General features: G+C 35.6%; 2 protein-coding genes across 27 annotated transcripts in view; one reads left to right on the top strand and one right to left on the bottom strand.

Moving 5' to 3' along the window:
• LOC116235940 (uncharacterized) overlaps nt 1–22,065 on the top strand; it is a 182,053-nt gene that overhangs the window by 114,468 nt on the left and 45,520 nt on the right. For 13 of the 26 annotated variants that reach the window (XM_090144385.1, XM_090144389.1, XM_090144384.1 and 10 more), the window contains 6 exons: nt 1,311–1,462; nt 1,830–1,955; nt 3,694–3,796; nt 3,892–5,458; nt 5,889–6,076; nt 7,191–7,352. In XM_090144385.1, the coding sequence (XP_090000511.1) occupies nt 5,392–5,458; nt 5,889–6,076; nt 7,191–7,352 (417 nt within the window). In that variant the 5' untranslated portion in view covers nt 1,311–1,462; nt 1,830–1,955; nt 3,694–3,796; nt 3,892–5,391. Of the gene's footprint in view, nt 1–1,310; nt 1,463–1,829; nt 1,956–3,693; nt 3,797–3,891; nt 5,459–5,888; nt 6,077–7,190; nt 7,353–9,906; nt 10,010–17,394; nt 17,527–17,587; nt 19,685–20,056; nt 20,149–22,065 lie in introns of those variants that run through there. The other 13 variants (XM_090144391.1, XM_090144387.1, XM_090144388.1 and 10 more) reach the window with 11 other exon arrangements.
• CALCRL (calcitonin receptor like receptor) overlaps nt 10,009–22,065 on the bottom strand; it is a 67,730-nt gene continuing 55,673 nt past the window's right edge. The window contains exons 12-14 of the mRNA XM_090144362.1: nt 20,097–20,315; nt 19,713–19,754; nt 10,009–14,442 (exon numbers count right to left, since the gene is read on the bottom strand). Of these exons, the coding sequence (XP_090000488.1) occupies nt 14,221–14,442; nt 19,713–19,754; nt 20,097–20,315 (483 nt within the window). The 3' untranslated portion in view covers nt 10,009–14,220. The remainder of the gene's footprint in view (nt 14,443–19,712; nt 19,755–20,096; nt 20,316–22,065) is intronic.

Here is a 22,065-nt window from a genome sequence, read left to right as displayed (position 1 = left end):
GACAAACCACCTGTGATAAAGAAGTAAGATTGACAAGTGGCAGAAATTTTACTACTACCTTTCTATGAAGAGCACTGGTTTCCCCTGATATATTTGTTTCAGACTTCTCCTTATAAGATAAATCAATTTCCCTTGGATATAGACTGGAATAGGACAAATTGTAACATGCCAGAGGCTCACACAGATAACCCAGCTTTAGAATTTTAACAGAGACAATTGTTTAGAGCTTTTTGCTGATTGAAAGCTTGTTGAGTAACCCATTCAGCTGCTATTATTTAAAAAAAAAAATCAAATTGTATTCAATTGTATTAATATTGTATGAATACAATAATCGTATTCATATTGTATGAATATGAACTAAATTGAGAAAAATGTTTTTTCTTCTGCCTCCAAGTAGGTTGCCTCTTGGGTCAAGATTCTGATGTCAGATATTTTGAAGTATGTTGCGTTCAGAACTGTAACATGGGAGTGAAGCCAAAGTTAGAAAAGAACTGGCCTGAGAATACAGTCCATGTTAGTGGTCTTGCAAATATTGATTGCAGTTTATTTGCTTTTCTGCATTTCCAAAATACACCTTCACAAAATTCTAGTGACTCTGTTCTTGAAGTCTTAAATTTTAAGCTTTCTCTAACAATTTTTTCATTGTCTTACACCAAACCTAAATCTTCTTGCTGTTTTGTTTTTTGTGAAGGAAAAAAAAAAAAAAAGGAAAGAAAAGAAAGAAAAAGAAAAAAAAGGGTTAGCCAGTACACTATGTTTTACTATCATGACTTTGCTTAGTGGTGAGCAGTATCAGATACGGAGTCTTGCGGCAATCGTACGTGAGCAATATTATAGCACAAAAATATTAAAGGTTCTTCAAGGATCTAATGTAGTAAATGAGTGAACACTGATTTATAGATCCAAAATATGCCCTGGAGTCTTGGAGAGCCTTATGTTTTGCTTCTCTATTAGCTACTGATAGAACAACTGTACTTGGCATATTACCACAGTAAATTCTTCAGGAAAAAAAAAAAAAAGAAGGTTTTATTCCAGCATAAGTAAAATAAACAAAATAAAAACACAGAACACTCTTTTATTCTGAAGGAAGTCTCCAGAAGGGGCATTTTGGAACAGTTAGTCTGGAGTAACTCATGTGATTAACTGCAATAGCTTTTTGTATTAAAAGCTCTCTTCCTTTTTTTTTTTTTTTTTTTTAAAGGATGGTGAAAAGAACAGGTTGACAGGTTGGCTCATAAGAAGAGCCATGATTGACTCAAATGAGGCAAGGAAACTGATCAGAGTATATTTGGTTTTGTTCAAATTCACAGGACAGACTGAAATGTCAAAGAGCTCTTTCCTTGCAAATGTCTCTGCATGGCTTACAGGACAGAATATGAGAATAATCCAGCACAAGACAGTGTGGACTGAAGAGGAAACCTGAATCTATTTACCGTTAAGAAGCCCCATATTGAACTGACAGGTAAAAATGGATCTTGACTGAAGTACCTCAGTTGTTCAGGTGTTGCTGTGGCTTTCTGGCACTCTGGAAGAACAGGTGCAGTTTTGTTGTAGCCTTCATTATGTTTAAGACTCACATATTCTTGGGGCTGCACTTCAGAGACAGTTAAAATACTCTGCAAATGAACTGACTTTGAATCGAAAAGCAAAGTTGAGTAATTTTAATGACACATAGTTGGAGGGAGCATAATATTATAATTCCCAGTCACATGGCCATGCTAAGTAGTTACAGATGATGAAGAAAGCTTGCAAAGAGAAAATGACAAGTTCAGAGCAAATGGTGAGAAGCCAGATCTTTTTTTGCTGAACTATGCTTTCTTTCATCACAGACATGGCAGCGTACTGCACACAACATCCATTTGTTACTGGAGGTCTTTCGCTCTCAATTTTGAAACTGTTGCTTAGGCGATGCTGCAAATCAGAGAAAGTCTGGCATCTTCAGCATTCAAAATAAGGTACTGAATAGTATTTTATATATGTTTAGTATATTACATGAGCTACGTTGTTTGACAGTTAAAATATCAAGATGATGATACAGTAATATCTGCCTGGATCATCTTTAAATTTAAATATCACTTACATAATGAAATGTGAATTAGCACTTTTAATTACCAGCTTGCAGGACATTTTCTGGGAGGTTCAAAGGCACTCTGTGTCTGGAAAAGGAGATTCACTATCTTAAAAGTGATTGCAATGAGGCAGCAGTGAAAAAATCTCCAACATTAGCAACAGTGGTAGGCACTGTTGCCAGATATCGATGTGTTCTTTTTTAGATGCACCCTGAAACTAAATGTACATACTGTAATTTTAAAACATCAGTGCACTCTCAGTTCTGTGTGGGCCTGGAAACATAATACAAAACGCCTGAAAAATGTAAAAATTTGGGTGTTTGCTTGAGTTTTCTGAAAGCAGTGTTAATTTGATTTTTCATGATACATTTTAATATTCTTTAGAGCATATTATCTCCCTTTGTGGTAACTGATGTCTCTGGTAATTATCTATTATTTGCAACTTCAAGAAAACTATGATTCCCTGGGTGAATCCCTCTAAATACATTGTCATAAGTATGTACAGGCAGCTGGTATGCCCTCTATTTTAGAAACGCACACCCCTATTGTCAGACCTCCTTAACTCTGTAACAAGTTACGCACTTTAAAATCTGATCTATTTATCTTTCACGTAAATGAAAACTGTAAATGTTCAGTGCTACTTCTAGTAGATTCTCTGAAAGAAATGTGTAGAACTACAAACAAAGACAGTACAGAAAATATACAGTTACAGTGAGGGATTGCAGTTAGCTGGACAAAATCAGTCCTACATATCTGTTGATTCTGTGGTCTCATTGTGGTTGTTAAGAGCCAAAATGGTCTTCAAGCCTCTTTATCTGCAGATGTGCTGGCATACTAATACAAGGGTTAGGTGAAATCAAGCAGGGTAAATTTGATTTTATTTTTATTTTTTAATTTGATGCATGTCCACTTTTATTTAATCCAAAACCATGCTATTTCTGTGGAGTGTACTTACAGTTGAAAATGAAACATTGCTTAACTAGTCATTTTCATTGCATTCATGTATTATTGCTTTCAGCTGCACACAATTTAAAAAACAATATTTTCAGCCTATGAAATGGTTGTGCTTACTTTTAGATGGTTGTTAGTCTAAACATCCTACTTAAAATTAACTTAAGTCCATGGGAACCTTCTTGTCCAGTCTAGAAACTCTACAGTAAATAACCAGTAAATAACTTTGCCAGTAAACATTGCTGTAGCAGAAAAAGGAGTAATTTATTTATCTTTGCAGCCATTGTAGGGAACTGGATTAGATATCTAAGGATTTCATCACATAGAGCTGCAGTAGTTAAGGCCAGATGATATTCTGTTCTGAAAAGAAGAAGGTACAGGTGAAATTCTAGGAAAGGAAAGGGAAAAGTGTGTGTAAAATTACCTTATCCTTTTTCTTAAACATACAAGAGTGCAATATCCATTCTACTAATGGAAGAAACTTCAACCTCCCTTCTAAATTTTCCTCTCAATAGCATGTGTAGGCTTGGAAAGAAAATGGATTATGCCTGCAGTTTTTTTTAATTTAATTTACTTTTCTTTGATAGAAGAGCTGGTATCGTAGTTTTTAAATGACTTACATGCCGTACATGTGTTTGGTTTTAATTTTTTTTTTTTTCCCCATGCCATACAGGTATGGAATGTAACATTGCTCCAAAGGCTTGGCATGCTGATATTGTCTTTGTGTACTTGAAGCATTTCCACTGGCCTTCAGAGTGTTCATATCATCCAGAATGGTTAGTAATTTTATGCTTTATTTATTTCATGCTTCTGGATTAGAAATATAATGCCTGTGCATATAGAAGCTGATGGAGATTCTGTCTCCCTTTAGTTGATTCAGCAGCATTAAAAAGGCATAAACTGGGAATGATTGAGGAGAAGGCCAGAGATTCCTCAGCGCAAAGATGAGACACCAGACAGAAGAAAAAAAAAAAAAAAAAGCTCAGTGAATTCTTCCTTGCAGAAAGGCATAAAGCCAGAATGCCAGTTACTCTCCAGTGCCAAAACAACCTCACTGAGCAAATGGGTATGAGTTAGAGACTCTCTGAGGCTTAGATAGCTTCATTCTTATGCCAAGTGTACCTCAACCTAAACAGAAAGTCTTTGAGTACTCATGACATGCTTATTGCTCTCTCTGCACAGCTGGTTGGGAAAAAGAAGCTGGGTGGGAGCAATAGTAGCTCCAAGTTCCAAGGTGCTGGAGACAGCTGGTGGTACCCACTTGGTATTGGTGTTTGGTGAATAATAAGGAGAGGGGGAGAATAAGAGGTCATGTCAATGAATACCAGTGAAATACTGAGGTTAGCGAAAGATGGTGGGAAACAGAGTAAGGTGTAGATTGTAAAATATTTTCTTAGAACTTCCAAAAAATGTTTGTTTGTTTTGTGACAAAATGTTTTATTTCCCAATAAGTTTTAAACAACTTTTCAAAACTATTTTTTCTATGATACAGTGAAATACCATGCAGTGTATACTATCTGTAATGACAACACATTTCTAAAATTCTGATACAAACATGTTTCCATTGTTGCGTTCAATATTTTTTTAATTTTTACGGAGGCATCCTGATTTGTATTTCTTCATTAAGGTTTTTGTATATTTTAATTACAAACCTTTCTAATCACCTTTTTAATTACAATTAGAACAGGCAAAGAGCACTCCTGACTTACAAACAAGTCCCTGTAGGGAAAAATAAGAAGGAAAGAAAAAGTGAATAGTTAGAAAGGGGAAAAAAAAAAGAAAAAAAAGCCACTGTCAAAAAAGAAAAAGAAATATTTTCTATTCCTTGTGGCAGATACAGTGTTGAACTGGAAAGGACTTGAGTCAGCATCCAAACCTTGAAATTATCTGAATGTGAATTATTTGTACCACAGAAATTTGGTTTTAAAAAATAGCTATAGAAGGAATTGGTATTCTAACTTTAATTATTGTAGTCAGTTTATTGCAGCATCTGGAAAATGTGTGTTACAATTATGCTAAACTGAGATTATTTTTTAGAGCTTTGTGCGTAAGAGAAGTTGCAGTATCACTGTATTTTGAACAATCCCCAGAATATTCATACAACTTTGCTATGATTTTTCAAGCCATCTGTGATTGCTTTCTGTGACTTTTGAATTTTGTTGTTGTCTCAGATCCTAAAGTATCCACAATGGCAATCTGCTAACAGAATACTGAAAGAGGCTCTTTAACAAGGAAATCCTTGCTGGCATTGTCTGCCCAAAATGTCATGAAAGGAGCCCATATTTGACAGCTCCTGGCTTCCATTAGGAATTGGAAGATGCAAGTTCCTTGTGAATGGTAGAAATAATTGAGGTGGTGTTCTGTGGAATAGATGGCCATATGGAATGGAATAGATGGGACACAGTCAAATGTGCTTTTGAGCTCTCTGTTAAATGCAGGTATTTGGCTCGTATTCATATTTAACCAAATAATATATGATTGAGCATTTGTGTTCTTAGATCTTTACTGATATCTATAGAAAAAACAACAACAACAACAACAAAAAACAAAATAAGGCCAGCTATATTTTGAGACCAAGTCCAAGCATATAAATATGTTGTATGAAAGGCAAAAGAACTTCAACAGCACAACTATAAAAACAAGTGCAAAATAGTTCTACCCTTTCCTTTACTGTAAGTGCAATATAACTAATAATGGTTTTGTCATCATATGATGATGTCAGCACAATGATTAAGAACAAAAAAGTTTTTGACAGGTACTTCTGTATGTATTGTGTACTGTATGTTTTGTAAGATTGAAAGACTGTTTTTCACTATTACTTCAAGATTTTTTCTCATATATTTACATACAAAACTTTTGCATTTACAGTGGAATCCACAACACAGCACTGTGACCACCCTTTGGAAGGAATAGACCTGACAACCATCAACTTAACTGCACTGTGTCAGAGGAACCACCAGTTTGACAGCAATCCATATCCAATGCATGCAGGACCTTTGGAAGAAATTTCTCTGCTACAGTCACACATTTGTCACGTTTCATTTGCAAGTATCAAGGTAAGGAGCCAAGCAAGAATATATTTATATTCAAGCTCATTTTCTACGTTTATGTTTTGTGCAGTTGATATCTCTTTATGTATATGTTTGCTGTAGAACATCAGGTTTCATTTCTAAACCTTGTCTTGAGTGCTGGCCATAAGCCTACTACAAACTTCAAACCATTTCTCTACATAAAACAGCATGCTTTTTTAGAACAGAGAGAAAGAAAGACTATAACATTACACTAGTCAGCAGGTGGCTTGCATTATTAGTCAACTCTAGCTCCAGCAGAGCTGGAAAACACAGCTGTCCTGCATGTACATGCCATGAAAGCTTGCTTTAATCAGGGACCATAGTACTTGTGTTCAGCTCTGTTTTCTCTGTGGCGTTTTTCTCTTTGACACTGATTGTGAAACCTTAAGTTATAGAAAAGCTTTGTAATCTCAAACCAATAATTATCAATGTTCAAGCACTTTTTCATAGAACATGCATTAGATAGTTGGATTTTTCTGTGTTCTGTTAAATTGTGTGTGTTTATGTGAGATAGCACTAATCAGAAACTATTTTTTCCCCTTAGAAAGTTGTGACTTTCTAAAATGAGGGGAAAAAATGGAAATAGTCATTAGAAATTATACTTACAAATATCTTTACTGTTCAATGTGCAAATCCTTAGTCTGGGTTTATTTAAAAAAAAAAAGTTTAATTCGAAGAGCAATAATACATGTTATTTGTCACAAATGCAGTATGAACTTAATGCAGATGAATCTGAATTGTTCATTTAGTCAGTTATAAATGTTATTTAAAAATATACAGCTGTGAAATGATGGAAATCATTCCAATTATAATCATGAGGCTGTCAGCTCTGTAATTCCAGACAGGTTCATCACAGCGCACAGCCTGTCTTGTGGAAGAGGAATTGTAGCAGTTTATAAGTACGAAGTGGCAGAAGAAAAAACCATTTTGCTTTTTTAGTTGGGTATTATGTATAGGAGCAGAATATATATAGATAGCACCTGCTCAAGGAAATTGTTATCTTTTTCAAATCTCACAAAATTGCTTAGTTTTTTTTTTTTTATGTCTAGATTTGTTTGCTCATTTATTAAATAAATTTTGTGTTTTATTGCTGTATGAGGGCTGCTACAAAAGTAACGTACTGACTTTATGTAAGTTGCATGACTGGAGGTTCTGGTTCGATACTGGGAAAAATTTCCTCTCAGAAAAAGGTGTGAGGCATTGGAACAGGCTGTCCACGGAGGTGGAGGAGTTAATGTCCCTGGAGTTGCTCAAGAAAAAGGTAGGTGTCACACATGGTTTAATGGTTCAATGGTGATGGATTGACAAGTTGGACTAGATGATCTTAGTGGTCTTTTAAACCTTGATTATATAATGCTTCCTATATTTTGATGTTGACCTATGACATCAGAGGCAAATGCAGAAAAGCAGTTTGACAAAATGGCATCTGGCATAGAAGTGCTGATGAAGCAAAGGTATTCACTGAATTCCTCCATTTGGAAAAAATGGCAGCCACTGACATTCACTGACACTTGGTGAATGTTTATGGAGATCAAACAGTGGATGTGAAGAGAAGGAGGTGGTGGCTGGCATGTCACTGCAGCCGCAACATTTGTATGAGTGTGGCATGCAGACTTGTTCAGCAGTAGCTATGCATTTCCACTGGCATAGGTACTATGTTGAAAAACTATTTTAACTGAGAATTTGCTCTATCAAATTGTGTTACTGTGCTCTTTGTAGCTGGTGTATTTTCCATGGAAATAAATAAGGAAGCATTACTTTTTGAGAGATCTAAGTTGCAATACATACAAAATTATTTTGCTGTTTTAGAAGAGCGTATCTCTCTATAGTCTTTGCTTCTGCTGCGATATATCAATCAGCTAGTGTGGTGCTGTGTAGTTTTTACAGTGGCCTTTAGCAGTCAAATGCATGCAGACTGGAATGTGTGTTGGCACAGGCACCTGGTTTCCCCTTCTCCTCTTGCTCATTCTTGTTTCAGAATAGAATGTTGGAAAACCGAGCATTGCTCTCAACAAACCATGCTGTGATGCAGAGCTTTGGATTTAGTTCCAGCTTGTCCTTTCCCAAAAGCTTACTTGTAACTCTTGATGAATAGAGTACAGTGTACATTTACCCACAACAAAGATAACTAATGTTCACAAGTATTTTAATTGGTCTTTCAATTTTGTTTCTTTATTTTCAGTATGTTAGATTCTTAGTGTTAACACCGTGAATGATTCACAGTGGCCCTCAGAACGGTTGGACTAAGAGAAATCTATATTTTTTTTGCATATTTTTTAGAACCAGATAACTATGTTGGCTCAGAACTATTTTTAAATATTCTAAAGCAGCCTTCATATCTTGCAGAGGGTGGAATTGCTATCACGTTGTAATGATAGTTTAGAAGTGATATGAACTTTGTTCATGCTCCACCCAATACAGTTGCTGGCACTTCTAAGTATTATATGGATACCTGTGCTGTAAGGGCATTTTCTCGTTCAAGATAAATGTAATAGAATTAGTTTTGGAATCCCTCTGTACTCATCTACAGAGATTAGTTTGCTATCTTAGGTTTTTCTTTAAGGTACAAATTAGCACGTTTTTATGAACGTGTTGTGGATATCTTGTACTTTTTCCTGCTGCTGGACAGAAGGACAAGGTATAGGTGGTAAGGTTTGGATTTGGAGGACTAGTTTTTCCATCTTTTTCTGTATACTTACATGAAAGTGTATGAAATTGCTAAATGTAAGGTTTGAACTCTGTAGTTTCAGTATCACAGAAAAGCAGCCAGTGGTACTAGGCACTGGTAGGGAACAGTAAGCCCTTAGCACTCTTAGCTGCAATAAATAGGTACAAAAGAATATTAGTAGCTTTAGGTAAAAAACAAAACAAAACAAACCTACAACAAACAAAACAAAAAACACCGCTAAAACAGTATTTTTACTAGCAGTTACTTGCAATTACAGTATATCCTAGATTGTACAGCTACTCATGCACACTAGAATTCTATCAAATGGATTGAAGTAGAAAGTTGTAACTAGAATAAGCTACAAATACTGTATCATAGTTCAGAAGAACTAAAACTAATATTTATAACTCCATTTCTGTCAGGTTATTACTTTCCATTTGAAAACAAGTTATGGATAAGAGGACATTGCAACTCTTACAGTAAAGCATTTAATCAACTGTAAATTACTGTCCCCCCCAATTGTTTTTTGTGCCATTCTAGATTTTAATCATCTAGTATAACAAGGAAACTATAAATAGGAGTCTATTAGTAGACAAAACCTCTGAATTTATGCTAAATGTGATACTGAGCTCCTTTCTAAAGCTATAAGCCAGCTAATAGCAAAGAAGCAAGATACTTGTTTGCCCATCTAAAACATTTATCATGTCTAGATGCAAATTTTCTGTATTCCTTTAAAAAGAAGTCTGCTGAAAGAGAGATGTGCTGGCACTTCAGCTATATGCCATACCGTCAGTTCAAGCAAATGTAAAATCTAAGAGTATCTGAAAATGGAAAACAATGGAGAGACAGTTCATGTGTTATGTAAAATTTTTTGCTTTTTTAACATCCAGTGTAGGATCCTACTTGATTAAGTAAGTTAATAAATTCTTGAAGCAGTTATACTTTACTTTCGGACCAGGTAAACCAAATAATGTTATACAGCTCAAGTCTAATAGGTCATGCATAAGGAACACCCACCTTCACAGTTTCTGATCAAGTTCGCTAGGATTTCAGTAGATTTCACTTGGAAATAGATGGCTAAATGTAATGTTAACTGTAGTTAGAAATGTACTTACCCCAGTTAACTTATAAAACTCATGACCTGCAGCAGTGCAGGTGAAGATCTGTAATGGCCCAGTGCGACTGTACTTGCTTCTGACTAGAACTGCTTTGCCCCCATGCTGCTAATGCCCATGCTGAGGTGTAACAAGGTGAGTAGTAACTTAATTCAAGTTGCAGTATAAATGTTCGTGTACTTTGGCATTCCTTTTATCTGCATTTCAGTGGTTTGATCATCAGCTGAGTTTAGCAATTACACACTGGTAACCAATGGTGTAAAAGTTAGCTATTATTGCATGCTCAAGAAACACAATCCTATGGATTGAAAACATGCATACTATTCATAGTACTGTACAGACACCATCAGCCCTATGTGAAGGAAAAAAAAACAACAAAAAAACCAACAAGTCAACCAAAAAATTCATTCATTCCTTCTATGACTTGCCTTGTTGCTGGTCTTGATGGAACAATACTTCTGCACAGCTAAGCGATTCAGACCTTATTTGGTTGGGGCTTAGTTGAATGCCAACTGAATGAAAAGATGCATTCATGTTAGTCTCTACTCTGCTTATGATGAAATAGATTTTTTTTTTTTTTCCCCACTAAATATGAAGTTATTTAGTAAAGAACTATAAGTGTGAGCTTACTCTAGAAATGCAGTGCCTTACTATACATTACAAGGAGAATTTTAAACCCCAAGTAAACAAATACTAAATTGCAGTGACTTTCTCCTTGAGTTAATACTTCGTTAACACATAGTTAAAGGTGCCAGTGAAAGCCTATTTGAATATATGTGAAAGTTATTACTACATTTATACAAATGTAATGTTCTATTATGGAAATATTTTATTGAATGCAAACATAGTATTTCTTTCTGCAAATAAAATGCATGATGACATACATGAAAGAAGTAAGCGAAAATGAAAATAAGGCACAACTGAAAAATAACTTTTCACATTTTTTTTCTATTTCATCCTTAGTGGAACAATAAATACAATGGCATAGCTTCTATTAATATTATTTACACAGTACAATTCTTGAATGTTACCGGGTTTCCAGCCCAAATGTTTCATGATGTTAACAGGAGTATGTGTTGCAGCATTTCTACAGCCAAGCACTCCAGGAGATCATCACAAAGAAAAAAAAAATACATAGAATAGCTGTTAACATTTAAATATCATAATAAACTGAGGGAACCCTGCAGCATAGAATCAATTTGTGGCATTTATTAATTGATGACAGTAGCATTAAAAATAGACATTCCCTTTAATACATAACTAACATGCTAGTTACTTATACTAAGTGTAAGACAAGCATTTCTGTAGCCCCCTTCAAAGTGGTACAGTAAATGTTCACTAACAAAAGAGCAAAGAACAATAATAAGTAACTCTCTGCCTGTTGAAAAGAACCTCACAGCCCCCCAGAAGTTTTCTTACATTCCAGACAATACAGGCAATGACTACAATATTCCATAAAGTAGAAAATAATCCACAGGACGAAATCTCAGCGTAAAGATTTGATTTTAATTTATAGTGACAAAAAAAAAAAAAGGAATAAATTAAGCAGCAGACTCTGCTCTTAGCTATGTAGGAACTGAAAAAGGTGAGGTAGGAAGACAAAATAAGGAATTTATATTTTCCAATGCAAAACAGAAACTCATGAGGATGAGGGAGTGTTCCTGTCCTTGTACAGCCACAAACCCTTTTTTTGCATATCCAGCTCCATGTGTTTCCTTTTGAAAAGTGCACCTAGAAACACGCTGTGACTGACCACCTAGAAGCAGGATAGGTTCTGTGAAAAGAATTCTCCCCCTGTAAATTACCATTAAAATAATCTCTCAATAGAGGACAGTGAACTATTAGCGTTTAGTCTTTGTATCAGAAGACACAAATTTGCAGGTTATTAAATTTAACTGCCTAGCTGAGAAATAAACTGAAATCAAAATCTAATATCATATCATATTCTCAGCTGTTACATGTTTTAATTGTAACAACCCACCAGGTACCATTGAAATAATTGTCGTATAATATGCTGTACATATGCTGTGAAGCACTTTCCAATAGACAAGCATCTGCATAGGCTTTGATTCTCAGATAGTACCCACTAATTCCAAACTTGGAACTCAAATATTTATACCAGTTGATGATCTGTTCCCTTGTGTGTGCTAAGCTGGTATAACAGAGCAGGGATGTCCTGCACTACTAGTATTTTCAGCACATTGCAAAGATTTTTAAGTAACCCTAAATTACTTAATTACTTTTTAAAAAATGAGCAAGTTGCGTTGTAACCAACGTCTAATCATGTTGGAACAGACACCATCATCAGATGCTGTGATACAGGATTTCCAGATTTCACACTACTCTAGTACAGCACATGATTTTCATGTTATTTCCAGCACTTGAGCAGATAGCCTTGCAGATTAACAGAAATCTCCATTTTAATATCTTAGCTGAGATTCTATGTTATGAAACTACATCATTAACAAAACCCTACACTCAAACTCTAGACAAAAGTGTTAAAAAAAAAAAACAACACTGAAAGGTGCAAGTGGCATGAATTTACTGCATCCTCTTAACATTTTCCTTCTAAATACAAAGCATGTGAGGCCTTACAAAGTTACAAGAAAATAAATACTGAAACAGCAAATTAATTCCATGCTAATGAAGCTTACAGAAAAGCTACTGAAAAAAACGTTCAGATGTAAAAATCAAGTACTTCATTTTCAAAATTAAGTATTTAGAACTAAAGTGGTTTAGAAAAATCTGTCTTTCAGTTTTTTTGACCTGCTTACCTGATGCACATGAGCATAATCATCGATAAGCTCCAGTATCCACTCCTCTTTTTTTCTCCCCCAACTTTTGAAGTAGACTTTTCTGCAAAGTATACCTATAACACATTTTTCTATTTCTTAGATTTTTAGTAAGACTTATACAAATTCATCTCTTATACTTGAGCATTTTGTTTCACTTAATATAACTACTATTTCTTTTAAGCACAAAAGGTGTACACAGTTTGCTAGACATATTTTTTCAATACCTTCTACACAATCTTCTCATTTCTTCAGTGAGACCTTTATAAACCAGTACAGCCAAAAGAAACAACTTCCTTTAAAAGAACTGGTCTGAATCAAGCACGTCGCAAATAATACTAGAATTCTTAAACCTTAAAGTTTTCTAAGACAAATCCTATATTGGATTTTCAAAAAAACCCACCATCACCAACAAAAAGGAATAATATGTTATTGATGTTAATTTGCATGATTAATCTATCTCACACACTGGCTTCACAGATAGCAAATCATTTGCACTGTGTTCAGTCCAGTCCACTTTTCTCTAAATAAGTCACAAATGTAATCAAAACATTGCCTTCCAAAACAAAGGAATAACTTTATCAGGCATATTGGCCATGGAAATACTTAAAAGAAAAACAAACAACATGGCTACAACAAAATCTGTACATGATTTTTCCCAGTCAAGTAAAATGCTTAAGCACACAGCGACGTTCTATCAGCTTGAATTAATATTCAGATGGGTTTATAGGTATTCAGGTTACTATTCTTTCTGTACTCTTACTTTTCAGTAAGGCTTCATCATTGATCTCATCTGCATTCATTAGCTTGAGGAGGAGACACTCCTGTGTATGTGAAAACAGTTAAAATAAAATTGTTCAAGGCTTGCTGTAAACTGTTATGCTGCAATACACAAGTGAATAAAATCTTTGACTTGTACTAGCATCTCTGATGCTTCATTAAAAATAGTTGCAAAATCAAACTGGCTCAGCATTACTATCTTGGATCTATTATCCTAGACTATCTGTTGGTGTTTTTTTGTTGCTTTTTGCCAATCAAATACTGGACATTTAATTAATCTGGACAACCTACTGTAACTATTGCACCTATTTTAACAATTTTTCTTTGTTCAGTTTTAGGTTTGATTAAGACAATACAGTATGGTATTTACACGCTAAGTTTCTATAGGCAAATGAAGTGGCTTCAGTACAACCCTGTCTTCATAGAAACTTCCAAGAAAATACGAAATCCTTCATTCATTGATTCCCCTTGTACAAAAAATTGCCAACTTGGTCTACATAGTAGAAACTGAAGAGGCAATGTTTCTATACTTCTGTAAATACACATATATATAGCTAAGTAGATTGATGTATGTATGAATGTCCATACTATATCAATAGACAAACACAAACACATGTATATATACATACGAAAATGTGTTGGTTTAGTTTGCATCATTCAGGAGAAAATGATACTCCCAAGTTAGATTGAATCTTCTGGCCATTAAGTCATCAAATCAAACTTCAAGTTCATAAATTCTGAGGGTGAACACCGGCATATGCAGAGTCTTTTCAGTCAACCGTATAACTTTTCAGTTTTTAAAACCACACTCTCCATGTCATGATAGCCTTTGCCATTTAAATGTTCACTGGTGCAGTCGTGGTTGTAGCTGTAGCCTGGAACATCACTGATTGTTGACACTGTATAGGAAACAGTGCGCATAGCATCTGAGTGGCTGAAGCTGTGCTCAAACTGGATTTTGTACTGATTCCAGTGTCTTCGCAGAACAGCTTGGACCTATGACAGGAAACAAAAACAAATGCACATAAAAACACGTGGAAAGATACATCAGACTTAATTATTTGACAAATGAATGCCATAATAAACGTCTCAGAAAATTAGGTAGTAAGGCTCAATAATCCTGGGTACCTAGATGTGAGAGGTCACATGAGATATTCTGAAAGAATTAAAATGTAAATACACATTATTTGTGCTTTTCACACCAAATTTGCTAGCTTGTGAAGGAGTAGGAGCAACACCATTTTCTAGTTTTTCCCCTGTGGGTTGAAGTGACATATGGACAGACAAGATTTACAGTTAAAAAAAAAGATTTCTGTTCACCCTTATATTAAGGATGCAACTGTAGCAACTGCAAATTCTCATACAGTCCAGATACCATAAATTATTTCTGCTACGGTTCTGATACAAGAAAGCCTTTATTAATTCCTGACTACTACTACATCAAATGACTAGAAAGACAATTTCCTGAACACCACATTTCTACCAGAGTTAAAAATAATGATGATAAAATAGCTCAAGGCCCCAGCTTGTTTACATGTCTCCACAGAAAGGATGTTATGTTTATCATGGACTTCCTCTCCTACATTATGCTTAAACACCTGCGCATGTGTGATAGATGAAGTGTCACATTAATTAAATTCACACGGGATCAGTTTTGAGTCAAGATGCTAAGTAAGGAATGCTAAGAATGGCAGTAGCTACTGTTGTTTTATTCAAAATATCTTTTTTGAAGTACCAGCTTTTCAAATGATTGCCTACAGATCATGAGTATTTTGTTTCCTCTTCAGCAAAACTTTGCGCCCAATGGCTGGCAACACTGAGAATCTTTCCTGCACAGACTGGGGAAGAACTGCCGTAAACGAAACGCTAGTCAGAAGCTGGCACTTAAATTTACCCAGCAGTGTACCCTAAATCACTGGTCTCATTATAAATTACACACACAAAGTAACTAATCTTCCCCCACTTAGATATTGACATTGCAGTGGGTAAAAACTGTGTTTTCTTTACATTTTTATAACACAGTGCCTTTTTTTTTCCTAACTTTATTTTGTCTTTAAATATGAAAAATAAATAAGTGAGAAAGGATGTACACTTTAGACTTCCTGCATGCAGTACTGGCTTCTTATCTGTCAATACTATTAACAAAGAAAATATGAAATATCAAATCAGTTACATAAAAGATTAGTATTTTAGGGCAAAAGAGATGCTCTTCTCCTATGTTCAAAAAACTATTTAAATCCCTTTAAAATGTCTGAACAGAAAATTGTCCTCCTCTGGACCCACTCCACATCTTTCCTGTGCTGGAGGCCCAAGGCCTGGATACAGCACTCCAGATGGGGGCTCACGAGGGGAGAGCAGAGAGGGACAATGAGCCACCCTGCTGCCACTCCTCCTTTGATGCAGCCCAGAATACTGTTGGCCTTCTGGGCTACAAGAGCACCAGTCCAGAGAGACACTACTGAGGGACACCACTCAGACCCGGCCTCCACCTGACAACAACCCTCTGACTGCGGCCACGCAACAAATTCTTTATCCACCTAATAATATTCCAGCCTTCAAATTTCTCTCCCTCTCTCTCCAGTTAAGAGATTAGGACACAGCGCAGGACTGTGTCAAAGGCCTTGCATCAGTCCAGAGAGATTATAGCAGCTGCCCTTCTTATGTCCACCACTGTCACCACTCCATCCCTCAAAAATATAAGAGAAGAAGCATTCCAAAAATTCCAGATTGTCTGAGAAGGAAGCTTAGAATTTGTTTCTTAATCATATAAATCTTTGCATTTCACTAAGTTTTCATTTGTTCCAATTATTATCCTTTCAATAGCAAAGTTCCTCAATAAGATTAGTGTCTTATTAGAGAAAGAAACAACAAAAAAAACATTATCGTGAAGAACGTTCACTTTAGAAAGAACAGACAATAGGCATGGGATGGGAAAACAAGTGCAACTAAATGGCTTAAGCAAACTCAGAGAACGTATTGGCAGAGTTGGGAAATAAAACAGAATTGTCAGGTTGCAAAAGAAAATTATGCTGAAGGCCCGCTCCCATATATCCTCCTAGTGGCTCCTGTAATTAGTCTTATTGCAGTTGTAAGCAATATTTGTAAATCAAAGGATATCAGTCCCCGCATCTCAAGAGGGCTTTTGGAATTCCTGCAGGACAAGTGCCTGCTGCCTGTTTCTGGTGTGAAAATTCTCTATTCAGGCTGCTTTCTCACCAGTGACAAATTGCTATAAGCAATAATTCCCATATCGACAAACGCAAGTTCCTCTATGCCCTCCCTGGTGCCCATCACATCCTCTTGGTGCATTTCTAACTAAGCCACATACACCTGGCATTCTTCCAAAAGCCTCTCTGTTACTGCTGAGTCAGTATTTCACCTCTGACCTTCTCTGTGTCTATTCTTGTAGGGCGTTACATCCTTTCATTTATTATTGCTACCTTCTGTCCAATCAATCATTCATAGAAGACAGGAAAAATCAATGAGGCAGCTAATTTCCACCACTGTTTATACTGTTTAACAGCATGCGGCATGCACACCTCTACAGATTTTGTGAGAGCAGAAGACTTACTGCTCTTTTCCTCAACTTTGAGCAGTTGGACAGGGCTGTAGATTCAGCTCAGGATGGACAACATTGTGAGAAAATATTAACCAATGTATTTTATCGAAGTAAGCAATGTCACAAACATAGCTGCATGTCTCATTAATACAGATACCAATTCCAGATTAAGTATTCATTCTTCCTCACCTTATTAGTAATGGCTCCTTCTGATGAGCTTCAATGACTTGCACCTTCTTTAACATACTAGTACTCTGATGTCAGTGTAACAAAAATCTAATGGCTCAGTAGTCCTTCCCTCCCACCCCCCCCCAAAAAAAAAGAAAGAAAAAAACAAAACCCAAACCTTTTCTATTAAGAAAGTTGGTTTTTTTTTTATAATTCTGCAGAACTGAGACCGTAGCCTTAACCACATTTCCAATGACTACTGGAATGAGGGGAAAAAATACCACTACCAAAACCAAAAATAAAACAAAAGAATCCCAAAGCCACAAACTTCACATGGGTAACATAATCATATCGTAAGTACATATTATGATCTATTAATAGGTCAGTAGGAATCTTTCTACTTTCTTTTTACAGAGAAAGCTGCTACAAGCTTCTCCCATTACTGCAACCTGCATCACCCCAAAGCCAGCCCTATGCCAACTCCAATTGGGAAGCATCATGAAGTAGTCAAGAAGCATCATACTTTCTGTGGATGCTACGACATAAGCAGAACATGAGTGTCCTTAGGAAATTCCTGCCAGAGAATATTGTTGAAGGGTTTGCATGTATGCCCTTATCTGCTGTAGAAGCTGCAGTGACAGTTGCAACAGATGTTGGCGCTGGATTTGACAGGACATCCCTAGCTACGCTGTCTAATGAGTTTGGAGGTGTTTCGTGGCTACAGTCAGCAAAGCATTCCAACACTTTTTTCTTAAATGTTACTTAGTTCCTTTTCATTTTGTTAGTAGATGATTTTTTAATTCCTTTTTTGGCCATTGTCTGAAAAGGCCTGCAAGCCACTCCTTGAACAGGATTTGGCTCTTAATGTTGATAGGGAACATAAAAAGCTACAGTAGCATTTGGGAAATAGTATTTAGATAAATAAACTAATACTTGTTAATTTTTAATTGCTAGTATCTCACTGGAATATCTTTTTTCTGTTTTCATTCAAAGAGTTGATCCCAGTCTCAGGATTCATCTCCAAACCTTAGACTTGCTACAGAACAGTTTTAACACTGAAGCCATTTGGTACAGAACATAACAAGGAGTTGCTGTGACAGATGCTGATAGGGAAGGTCTTGTACTCAACAGCTAAGCTACAGTATCAGGATTAGTTAAGGCATTGTTATGACAGCAACATATGATCATGGCAACAGAACACACATATGCCTACAGGCTCACATGCCAGAAGCAAAATTTTTTAATCATTTTTTTTTTTTTAAGCAAACATTTGTTCTTAACTATATTATCATTCTCCCCATGAGTTTCCTTACTCGTGCAGGTGGTTATAAAGCAACAAGAAGAGAGATAAAAGGCAGAACTGAGCACTGGACAATATTGTTTCATAGAAACTCTGTAGATTTCAAATCTTTTTGTCCACACTTTGCATTGAGACAAATTAAATTGTCTGATTATTTTTCAAATGCCTCTTAGAAGGGAAAGAATGTATAAAATATTTATTCTGAACATGGGAAAGTAACCAAACCAGATCCATAACGCTTAGTGATATGTTCTGTTTTGAATCAAATATATAAGCAGAAACTTGAATTTGGATCACTTTGGCATAAAGCCAGATCAAAACCACTGACCCAGACCTTATAAACTGCAAAAAGAAATCACTCTTTCTTCACCTTTTCTGCCTCCTTAGTTAAAAAAAAGTAATAATAACGACAATCAGTGGCACTCATACTTTTCTTGGAAAAAAAAAGTATCTTGAAATCACATGGAATATTAATTCAGACAGCTTCAGATTTAGGAGTAAGAGAAGTAAGTAAGAGCTATTTGAATCAAATATTAGCCACATACTTAACATGTAAGTAAATATTACCGGTCCAATAACATTATGTAAGAACACAATGTGATAAAAGAAACTAAAGATTCAGTCCTATGAAAACATCTGGTTACTCCCACACATCTGCTTACAGCCCCATACTGCAACTGCACTAAATGCAGAAAAAATAAACAGATGTGTAAGAATAAGGACAGCATTGTAATTGTTCCTCTGTCAGAAGAGTTGGAAAAGCCCTACTTCTTTGGTGGGATGTTTTTATCCATTTGTTTTGGTTCTCTTTTCAAGCAAGAGTTGCAAAAATTGCAGTGAGAAATTTTGTGTGTGTGTGTACATATATATTTAGCCTTTCTACTATGTTTATCTTTAACACTAAGGCCCTATAAGTTACTCTCAAGAGTAAAGCTATATGACATGACCTTAATCTATTCAAGTTAACAGAAATAACTTATTAGTTGTATCAAGGATCAGTTCCATATGAATGTGAAACAGTGCAATTCTCTGGCACAAGGATAAAGAAGTTAGTTGTTGGAATTAACTAATCACGATTTTTCAAAAGTACACTTCTTATTCAAGAAATTTTGACCCAAGCACAACAAGGTATTAAGTTCTGAGTTTGTAGCTATATTTTTCAGGTGTGCAGTCTTCTTAATTGCTAGAATATATAAAATCTGTATATACAAAATAATACAATAAAAACTATTACTTTACCTCTCCGTTGAAGAAGCAGAAAATTGTAGCTACCAGTAGACCCTGTAAAATTAAGATAAGCTTCTTTATTTCACATGTATATGGATTTTTTCAGGTTTGTAATAGAATTAGATGTTCCTGATACAATTCTTATTTACATAGCAAACAAAATATTCTACAAATCTAAAATCTGTATATAGTTTCTAAGAATACCCTACAAAAAAAATAGTATGCTTCTTTCCTTTAGAGAAAAGAAAATTCAGTATATATTGAGAAAGCTGAAGTTGTTTACAGGTATTGCATAAGGTCTTTACAAACTAAAATAAGAGGATAATTTGTCCTTTATTTGCTTCATATGCCAACAGCTGTTCTAGCTCAAGTGGGCAAAAAATATTTAATTCCTACCTGGTAATGCATAAGGATGTGCATCACATATTCATAGACTTCCTCAGTGATTCGACCTTCTGGTCGCCATGGAAACAGCACAAATTCGATGCCAAGCAGGGGAACCAGAATGAGGGTAGCTCGTACTGCTTTCATGTATAGGTTGGATTCTGCCTTGTGGGTGTCTTTCAGCTTGGTTATGAGTACACGGACAATATTTAACAGGAAGAAAAGATTCACCTGTTGGAAAAGAAAAGGACACTGAAGCTATTCTGAAAATAATTTGCAGACTATTTGAGGACACTAAGAGCCAGACTACTCAAAAAGCCCCGTACTGCATAGAAAACATTCTGGTTATACAATAAGCAAAAGTTAACACTCTCTGAAAACATCTTGAAGAGAATGAGGCTGACTGGGCTCTGACATCTAATTCCAGAACTACTACTTCTACCCTTTTAAGCAAGTGTGAATCCAGGCTACTCTCATTTTCCAGTGTTTACCATCCATATGCCATTTTCTGTGTTATTACAGTAATAGTACAGATCTGGATGATGCTCATGAGAAATTTAAACTGCAGCTTCTGAACAACAGAATGGCAGTTGCTGTTTTGTAAAAAAGAATGAATAGAAATGAACTTCTAGCCATGACTGATGCACAAGTATCACCTTATGGAAGACCACAGGTGCAAGCCACTATACCCAAAGCTCTGACATCCTGTGCAAAGCTGAAGACATTTGCTATCTTGCTTCCAGTTGTGTATTTTAACAGCCATGTATGAGCTGTAATGACGTTCTTTGGAGAGTTTCTGGGAAAAGGTAACCAAAGCACATGGACATCACCACAGCATCTGTAATTAGCTCCTAAAAATTCAGTGATCCATTAGCAATGTAACACACAACTTGAGCACAGGTCTCTGCAGTTGAGATCCTTACAGCAATGTAAAAACCTGCCTCTGCATGGTTTAAAATCTATCCTTCCTTGTCTATTTAGACCTCAGTGATCGGTTAGATCCATCTCAGAAGCTCGAATTTGAAAACATAAAAAATTTTCATTATTATTGTGATTTTATATTAAAAACAGTTGTATTTATCTTGACCCTTCTGTCTAAAGACTTCAATTCATTTTTACAGTTTAAAAAACAATAACATAACCGTAACACGGTCTTAACATTTCAACATAAAAAGGGGGGAAAAACATCGTTCTATTTTGAAGACCTAGAGTAATAATCTGAAAGGTTGTCCTGAGTGCCACAGAAGTAAATGAACTATATCAAATCCTTACAATTTTATTTTGGCAAAATGATTTCAAAAAGTCCCATTTTATACCAGAGGGAAGAAACTGATCTGGGCATTATCTATTTATTAAGATATTATGCCTTTTAGGTTGGTCCAGTAAAGAATGACATTCTCCCATCTTTGTATTTTAAAATGCTTCTCCAAAAAACTATCCTTTTTTTTTCTTCCTTTTTTTCAAATACGAATTTGAAAAAATCTAAAGGGAAGAAAAAGTAAAAAAAATCTGACAAGTTAAATGTTATTACAGGGAATTGTATACTCCTGTTGACAAACAGTAGATTTAACTTATTGCCTTAGTCTCACAGTTGCTCGTGGTTGATTTTCAAAATCAGCAGGACTGCAGATGGGGCATGCATTGAGATGGTATCAACATCGTTCTTATGCAAGACAGAAGCTAATTATTTCCATAGCTGCTAAGAGCTTTTTTTGTGAATGATAGTACATATCTGCTCATTTAGTTTCACAAAAAAACAAACAAACTTAAATCACAGCTATCTGTACTAAATCTCATTCGGCATGTTAGCACTCATTATTGAACCAGAAAAGTAATACGTTCACATATGTATGTGCATATACATACATCATTCGCAACAGTCTAAGAATGCAAATCACTAGAGAAACAGCAATGGTAGGCTTGTATTTTATTTAATCCATCATGAAACAATGGCAACCCCCTAGAGAAATTACACTCAAGC

This window comes from Phasianus colchicus, chromosome 7, assembly GCF_987193195.1.
Source record: "Phasianus colchicus chromosome 7, bPhaCol1.hap1.1, whole genome shotgun sequence".
Lineage (NCBI taxonomy): Eukaryota > Metazoa > Chordata > Aves > Galliformes > Phasianidae > Phasianus > Phasianus colchicus.
This window is presented reverse-complemented; position numbering and strand designations above follow the sequence as displayed.